At 32.4% G+C, this 9,601-nt stretch overlaps 1 protein-coding gene across 1 annotated transcript; it reads right to left on the reverse strand.

Annotated features, from left to right (window-relative positions):
* Nucleotides 1-3,811: 3,811 nt before the first annotated feature.
* Nucleotides 3,812-4,770, reverse strand: LOC129938487 (uncharacterized). The gene is made up of 2 exons (XM_056046093.1): nt 4,589-4,770; nt 3,812-4,533 (listed from the first exon to the last, which is right to left on the reverse strand). The coding sequence occupies exons 1-2, from the start codon at nt 4,727-4,729 to the stop codon at nt 4,222-4,224; spliced, it is 453 nt and encodes a 150-aa protein (XP_055902068.1). The 5' UTR covers nt 4,730-4,770; the 3' UTR covers nt 3,812-4,221.
* Between the last annotated feature and the right edge of the window lie 4,831 nt (nt 4,771-9,601).

Raw genomic sequence — 9,601 nt, forward strand, 5'->3', positions numbered from 1 at the left:
GGGCTTCACGTTATTTTCTAAGGAAAGGAAATGAATACAAAATATTTAAGGGAATCGTAACTTTTATGACCTACCTTTATCGTACTCTGTATTTCTTTGTATGGAGAAGAGAAAATGAAGGATGGAATATATGTATCTAAGAGAATTTGTATTCATAGGAAAGCTTATTTGTGGTCATGCGTCCTTTTGGCATTCTACAAACAATACAATACTAGAATGTGGATTCTATGTTTTTACAAACGAGCTTTTTGGCGGTTTATGTGAAAATGGATCTATGGGCTAAAATATTGTTAATGGAGATTCTGTCGGAGGATGTTACTATGAATGCCACGTATTTTTGAAGCCTATCTATGATTCATATGTTTCAATATCTTTCGGTGCTATAAACTCATTGCTCCGATAAAACACTCATACTGTTTTTTATTAGACTAATTGATTCCGTATCAAAGCTTCATAGGTAACGTATCGTGATTGTGATTATCCTATGGGCAAAGTATACAAATGGAATCGAACTTGATATTATAATCAAACACTGTGTACACTTTGCAGCGATAGTTGATGAGACCAAAGCTATAGTGTACAGAGATAAATATGCTATCGTTAGTCTGGTATCTTGACCTAGAACCTAACCTTGGGCATTTATTTAATTTATTTAGGTAATTCAAATTTGGTATAATACCTTTGTGCATCAGGGATTCAGACAGAGAGTTTGATTCTAGAGTCTATACAAAAGTGAGTACAATAAGTGCGTAGAAATATAAGAACGCTAAAAATATATCCATATTTGTGGGGCAATTTTTTTTAAGGGCAGTTTTATAAAGACGTCAACAAAGACAAAATCGTGTTATTTTACACTAAATTTATTTTAAGAAGCTACGTTTTGCCTAAGATTTTAAAACAAAATATATGTATGCTTTATAAACAAATGTGAGGAATTCTTCTACTAAACAAGTCTTTGGTGTCAAAAGTAGTTTGTTTAAATTTTGTATTTTTATGTCAAATTCAATTAAGAATTATATAACTAAATTGTGTGTGTTCAAAAGCGGAATTCTGTTTAAAGAATTAAAATAATCAATTTGGCAGTGCTATATAGCAATTGAGGACCTACAATTTTATGCTTTATTTAAATGGCGAACTTTTAATTTAATTAATTAATCATAATGGAATTTGATAAGGGATTGAACCCAGATATTTGACATGAGCTTTTAATAAAGTACCCATTACTTTACAGAAACTATTTTGATTTAATAATTCCAAGAAACCTCAAAGTTTTTGAAGAGGAAATGGAATATTGAACAAAATATTGTTTCGATGAATAATAATTGTTTTCATTAAATTAAAAGAAATAAATTGTACTTTTTTCTTCTTTTCAGTTAAAGAATTTAATTGGAAGTCAATATTATGAAATTTTCTGATATTTTTGATAATATAGATGTTTTAAGATCCCTAGAATTTGGACACATGTTATTTAGATAGATATTTTTGACTGCGTTACTATTGTGAGCCCATAAGATCTAGACTGACAACCGATAGAAGTAAAACATCTTATACTTCGATGTTTACTGAACAGAAGATTTTTATGGACTGACAAAAAATTGTTATTAAATTACATTGCAACAATGGAAAGTAAATACGTTTTGGCCTCCCCTCAAATCAATAATTATTTAAACAAAAGTTATACCTAACATACATAGTATGTATTTGCAAATTTCAAATGTCTTGTATTCCCTAAATTCTTCGTTAAGATGTCTGCTGTCATGTCTTCGGTGTTCTTGTATTGAATATCAATTACTTCATTTTCAAACAGACCTCTTAAGAATTGATACGCAATGTCAATGTGTTTTGTCCTCGGATGATGAATTGGATTTTTGACAAGTTTTTGCGCCCCCAAGTTGTCGTTGAAAATTGTTGTTTAGTCTTTGATTAGTTCGTCAAATCCAAGTTCTGATATTAAACTTCTAAGGTAGAGCGCTTTTCTACTGTGTTGTGAAATCGGAATATATGTACTCACGTTCAGTACTGCTCAATGCAATAGAATTTGTTTTTTCGATAAAAGTAAATCCGGTGTACGACTCCCTGTCATTTGTATGGTTTGCCCAATCAGCGTCAACATAAGCTATAAGATTTTTAGGAGTCTTTTAAAAAATTTATTTGTATGTTAATGTGGTTTAAATATATCGAATCAGGTGTTTAATTGGTCCCTATTTGGGTTTGAGTTAAGTTGAGCTAATTTACTCACTGAGTGGGTTAGGTCAGGTATGGTAGCGGTGGACAAGTACATCTGAGTTCCAATGAGTGTTTGGTCAATTTTTTCGGTGCTAACTTCTGTACTCTTTTCATTGCAGGATCTAACGGTGTATAGCATTTTCGAGTAGTTATCTATAGCCAAATCTCTTAAAAAATCCTTGATATATTTTTCTTAAGATATGCTTATCGAGCCTCTGTCCCCTTCTCTTTAAATTTCAATACCAAGGTAATGTTTCAAAGGTCCTTTATCAACGTTGTCAAACTCTGAATCAAACCATGAAGTTATGCAATGGTAACATCCACTGCACTTGTTGGTTCAAAAGCTTATGCTTAAAAGCAAGTGCAAGGATCAAACGAATGCTAGAATGTCTTACAACAGGTGAATAAGTTTCAAAATGATCTACTTGATATTTCTGTGAACAACCTTTAGCGTCAAGTCTACATTTATACCATTCGATTGTACCATCTGATTTCTTCTTAATGTTAAACGTCCATCTATTGACTATGGCTTTACAGTTCTTAGGACAGTCAACAAAATTCTAGGTACCATTTAGGATAGTCAACCTAAACCTGGGTACCATTTAAAACTAGCGCATTTTTTCTTCATTACAGATTTCCATTCATTGACGTTTTGATCCTTGAATGCTTCTGTGACGTTGTTTGAATTTCTTCTTGGATTGAGTTTAAAGTTTCGATCACATTGTATTCCTTCCTTCGTCGCCTGATCTGATTCTGGTGCTTGACTTATTCTCGAATTAGGTTCGGAAGCGAAGGATTCCTATTCAAAATTGAAAATAATGAAGCCATTTTCGGTTTTATCTTCAACTGAAACGTGTCTTGATAAAAAACAACATTACGATCCTTAATCACCTTTCTTGTCTTTTAATCAAACAACCTAAAAGCCTAGTTCTTTAGAATAACCTTCCATGATCATTTCTACCCCCTTTGCTTGAAATTAGATTTATTTCGTATTTTGTTTAAAAGACCAGCTTTATAACTAAAAACTCTCAAATGAAAAACGGTTGGCTTTCTTCCTACCAGCTTTCAAATGTTCCTAAGGTATGCAGCGGTGTTAATTGCTTCTCATCAAAGATACTTTGAGTGAGGAATTGAACATCTGGCCATTTCAACAATGGTACGGTTCACCCCTCAGCGACTTCATTTTGCTGTGGCGAGTATTGGATTATCAATTGTCGCATACCATGGGCTTCTAAAAAGGATGGAAATTTGGCATTTAGATACTCACTACCATTGTAACTTCGTAAGACTTTGATCTTCTTCGAGGTTTGGCACTCTACCATCTGCTTGAATTTCCTGAAGACATCGAAAATGTCGTCAAGACTCCTAATAAAAAAAGAGGCTGGGATGCGACCCACACTGATAACTTCCCATCCCGTATGTCGATTTGTCTTGCTTCAAAGTTTGTTTATATGTACTCGTATCAATTTTACCAAATTTGCGTAGGTACTATTTTTTGTAGATTTTGTTTTTTTATGAAAAAACGGACTGTTGGATTTTTATATAAAAATCACTGAATATCGAAAACAATATTTTCTGTCAGCCCTATTATAGCTATCAACTATCAACTAGATACTTGATACATAACAATATTTTTGATGCATTGGTATTATGGCTATCAACTATCAACTTTGTTGATGAACTGTGAATTTTATCATTATTGTGAATGATTTTTTGACATTACTTGGTATTACGGATATCAAAAAAATAGATACACATCAATTATCATATCAACCACAAATTCTTGGTTGATACGTCTCAAATAAATTTAGAAAAAATTATAAAAGGTACGTTTTTTTCATTCTCTCCATAGAATAAAATATAAATTTAAAGAAACAGCGATTTGTACGCATTTTTTTTTAAATTACTTTTTATTGACGATGTTTAATTCGGTTGCTATAGGAATATTTTATTTAAGATGATTCAATGTTGTTTGCATGCTACTCATCTCAGAAATCATTTTGCTGTAAAAATTGTCTTGTGCCGACGTTTGGTTTTCCAGCAATGCAAGTCTTTTTTTTTCATTTCTTCAACCTGCACTGCTTCGTCTTTGTCGGCAATAACACCTTCGTCAGTCAAATTTGTTAATTGCAACCCAAATTCAACACCCGGGGGATTAACACAGGCATTAAAACGCATTAGGCGACTTACTGCTTCTTCATCATCAGTCAATCGGATTGTTTTATTAGGTCCTCCGCCAGTTGCAATTGTCTCTATCTTATTTTTTGTAACTTTTTTTTTAATTTTTGTTTTTTGATCAATCCATACCTATTAAAATCAAAACATTACAAATTGAATGTATACTTAAGCTAATTTTACTCACTCTTTGCCACTTGGTTGAGTCGCGTTGTGGAGGCCCCAAACTATTCAACTCCACTGCGATAGCTTCCCACTTTTTTCCTAGGTCCACTTTGGACAACATCCCCCTTGCCACTTCAGGATTTTGCTCCATCAATTCTACCATTCTTTCCAATTGCTTCCTGTTACTTACTATTCTGTTCCTAAATAAAACATATTTTTTAAAATATGAAAACTTTTTTATTAGAACAACTTATATTTTCGCAAAACAATTTTAACTCCAGAAGTCCAGACACATAACAAAATTTTAAAACAATATTGAAAACGTCAAACGAGAAAAAAATCTCATTCACAATAAACTATTCACAATCGGTTCAAAAACTAAAAGTTGATGTTCATAATACCGATTCATCAAATAGTTGATAGATATTATCAACTATCAAATTGATACTCATAATAGGGATGTGTAAAATAAAATTATTTTTTATTTTTTCAAAATTTTACTAAATGTTGACAACAAAGTGTTTTGAAAGATGAAAGTAAAGTAAAGCCAATATCTCAAAGTTTTGAAAAGTTATTTGAGTCGAAAATTAATTTTTACCAACTTTTATTATTTTTTTTTTAGGTTTTTATTTTTTGTAAAAAAACTGTCAATTTGATTTTTTTCAAACTTTAACTGAATGTTGACAACAAGATTTTTTGAAAGATAAAAGTAAATTAAAGCCAATATCTCAAAGTTTTGAAAAGATATTTGAGTCGAAAATCAATTTTTACCAACTTTTATAATTTTTTTTGTAGGTTTTTATTTTTTGTAAAAAAACTGTCAAATCGATTTTTTTCAAACTTTAATTGAATGTTGACAACAAGATTTTTTGAAAGATAAAAGTAAATTAAAGCCAATATCTCAAAGCTTTGAAAAGATATTTGAGTCGAAAATCAATTTTTACCAACTTTTATAAATTTTTTTTAGGTTTTTATTTTTTGTAAAAAAAACTGTCAGTTCGATTTTTTTCAAACTTTAATTGAATGTTGACAACAAGATTTTTTGAAAGATAAAAGTAAATTAAAGCCAATATCTCAAAGTTTTAAAAAGATATTTGAGTCGAAAATCAATTTTTACCAACTTTTATAATTTTTTTTTTTTAGGTTTTTTATTTTTTGTAAAAAAACTGTCAATTCGATTTTTTCCAAACTTTACCTGCATGTTGACAACAAGATTTTTTGAAAAATAAAAGTAAATTAAAGCCAATATCTCAAAGTTTTGAAAAGATATTTAAGTCGAAAATCAATTTTTACCAAATTTTATAATTTTTTTTGTAGGTTTTTATTTTTTGTAAAAAAACTGTTTATTCGATTTTTTTCAAACTTAAACTGCATGTTGACAAAAAGATTTTTGAAAGATAAAAGTAAATTAAAGCCAATATCTCAAAGTTTTGAAAAGATATTCGAGTCGAAAATCAATTTTTACCAACTTTTATAAATTTTTTTTTTAGGTTTTTGTTTTTTGTAAAAAAAACTGTCAATTCGATTTTTTTCAAAATTTTATTAGATGTCGAAAACATTATTCTTCGTTGCACAAAATTGTCTTAGAGATGAAATCATATTTCAGTCGTAAAATTTTGGAGGTGACAAATTTTTTTTTTAAGTTTTATTGATTTAAAAAAAAAAACCGTTATATTGATTTTTTTCAAAAAATATACCTGTTTGGTATCACGTTACAATATATTATATAAAATTTAATTCAAGTCTCTAGCGTTTTTGGTTCGTAAGATATTTAAGGTTAACCAAAATTTTCACCTTTTTTTCAAACTGCTATGGTAAAAAAACCACACACGCAATTTTCTTGAGAGCCCTTTCTGCATCTTTCTGCTTTATTATCTGTATAACAAAGTTTATTTGAAGTCGATATCTCTTCTGGTTCTTGAGCTATGGACGACGAAAAAAACGTCGCGAACGTACGGACGTACGGACGTACGGACGTACAAACGTACGTACACACGCACGCACAGACATCTTTCTAAAAATCTTTTATTTCGACTCTAGGGACCTTGAAACGTCGAGAAATGTCAAAATTTTCAATTTGACAAATCGGACCCATTACAATAACTTCCTATGGGAAGTTAATAAACGAAAATAATTCTGCTTTTGTCGTCGATGAAAGTGACGAAGTATCTAGCTCCTCCGGATGAAGTTGCTTGCATCGGTCCATCATATATCATCCAAAATATTTACACTCCTTGTTCTTGTTGTTCCCTGGTTTGGAAACGGTTCTGCTGCTATTTCCCCTTAGCAGAGATAATGCATTCCAAATCACTGTTGGCACTAATTTGGCAATTCGCATCACCATATTATGGCAATACATCTCTTTCAGACTTGAAATGTTAAGAATGGTTTTCATCACTACCTTACCTTTAGAGTTCTTTATCAAAGCATTTGTACCAACGAACTCACATGAATGATGGTTGCGAGTAATTTTTGTCACAGATATGAAATTACCTTTCAGTTCTGGAAAATAGATAACATTTAGTATATCTATACCCACTACAGGTCTGGAGTTCCAGATGAGCATTTCCTATGCTACTTGCCATAAGGAATTTGTCGTCGGAAAAATAGATCTTTTGAGTAATATCTTGCGTTAAATCTGAAAACATACTTTTTTAAAACACATATGAGATGTTGCACCACTGTCAAGGAACCATTCTCCGAAATTGACTCTCTAACATTGAAAAGCCCAAACGAAGAAGTTGATTTCTGCTTGTGTTGTTCATCTTGATTTTCAGGGCATTTTGATGCAAAATGGCCAATTTTTCCGCATGAAAAACATTTAACACCTTTCTTACCCATTGATGATTTCAAATTGCTTTTATTTCGTGCTGCTAAAACGTGCTTATCATAATTTTCTGATTCCTTTTCAAGCTTTCTTGAATCTTTTTGTAATAATTTTGCCTTGAGCACCGAAAGCGATGGCATCTCATCTTTGCTTTCCATCGCAACAACAAAATTATCAAAACGGCAACAAAGCAATATGATTGTTAGCAGGTTCTCTGGACTATCGACTTAGATTTCGCTTAGCCTTTCCGAAATGCTGTAAAACTCTTTCAGATAATCGGATTGTTGAAGAACTTCGCACAAACGAATCCACGCTTCCCTTGAAGTCTTGCATTTTTCCAAATGAATCAGTTCGGTCGATTTCATGCTCAGAAAAATCAAAGAAAGTGACTTTTCGTCCTGACTCGTCCATTTTCCAGCTTCAACTTCATCTTCAGGCTCGAATTTTTGTCCAGAACATACGGCCATAAATATTGAAAAATTAAAATGCATTTCATTTGAATCTTCCAGTTAGCGTAATTGGTTGCATCCAGCTTTTCAATGCTTAACATCGATCCAGACATACTAGTTTCGTTTAGTAAATGTATTAAAAAAACAAAGAGATACAAATTTTCTAATTAATTTTCTAGAATTTTCCAATTCAGAACGCCTGAGACCATAACCTGATAGAAGGAAAATAACTTAAACTTCGATGTTATTAAATATTATTTTTAAATTAAATAGCAACAATGAAAAGTAAATAAGCTTTGATTTGATCAAAACTAAAAAGAATATTTCAAGAGGAGTGAATTTAAGCAAAGCAGCTTTATATAATTTTCTATAAATACACACTTTAATTTAACAACAACTTTTTTCATAACTCAAAAAAATTGAAAAAATATGTATGTACCTCGAGTATCTTACTAAAACAAAATTTGTTGCCCCAAATGGATTGTGATTTTTTTTAAATATAAAACCCATCTTAATTTTTGATTCCTAATTTATCTTTAGTATTCTTCGCAATGAAATCGTTGTTACTGGCGATTTCAATGTACACAATTCTGCATGGATTTAACAATCAGGCCAGACAACACCCGATGGAGTGTGTGCTGAAATATTCGTTGAGTTGAACCACCTAACTCAGCTGGTTAATGAGTCCACTCGAATATCGGACGTTGTAGGTTGAGCAGTGTACTTATCAGTGACCCTGATAAGTACACTGTTAATGTTCCATCTTCCCTAGCTCTAGGTGTATCTCACCATTGTGTTATATCTGCAAATTCCACGTGTCAAAATCCTCCAGTTAAAGAAGGAGCTCCTAGGAGAGCCGTTCGGCAAAACAAGAAAGCCAACTGGGACGGTCTGAATATTTACTTCAGGATCCTTATAACTGGTATAACTATGCTTAGTCGATAGTGTCGTTGTAGCTTTTAGGAATTAAAACTTTTATTTCGAACAGGGTTAAAAGCATCAGACTTAAGGAAAACGCAAGTTTTGATACGAGCGGAGAAGATTTTATTAGGGCCAGAGAAGCAAGTTTCCGTTGCTATAAAGCCAACCCTATACTGAGGAAAGCCGAAAAATGTTCAAACAACTAACAAGCCGTAGTACTCGTGGCATGATGGTTAGTACGTTGGACTGTCATGCAAGGGGTCTTGGGTTCAATCCCTGCCTTAATTTAAAAAAAATAATTTTCGCGGGTACTGCCTCTTGCGAGGAATTGACAAATCCTTCAAGAGTAATAAAAGTCATGAAAAAGTGCTTTCCCAAATTAGCCGTTCGGATTCGATCTAAAATCCCTTCCATTCCATTCCTGACAACAGTACTCGCACTCAAGAATGGTTGAGAGTTGTAAGTCACTAGGCCTTAGTTCGGAACGGACTGTTGCGCGAGCGCCACCCAATTAACTAACAAGCCAGGAAGGCCTTCGACGCCCATATTCGACATACCAAATTTACACATGACCAAAAAGTACCAAATGCAGTACAAATTCTTGGTCATTTGTAAAAATCATGAGGAATTCTTCGTCTTCGTCGGTTCCTACGCTCGTTGTCAATGAGACTCCTTTTGTTAGCTCTTAAGAGAATCCTCGACAATTCCATGCTGCCAGTGAGTGTTACTACTTCTCCTGTACTTAAGGAAGTTAGTGATTCTATGAAGCCAATCGAGTCCTCAGACATATAGGCACACATAAATTCGCTGATCCGGGTGGTATCCATGCTATTATACT

This window comes from Eupeodes corollae, chromosome 1 (genome assembly GCF_945859685.1).
Source record: "Eupeodes corollae chromosome 1, idEupCoro1.1, whole genome shotgun sequence".
NCBI classification, from domain to species: domain Eukaryota; kingdom Metazoa; phylum Arthropoda; class Insecta; order Diptera; family Syrphidae; genus Eupeodes; species Eupeodes corollae.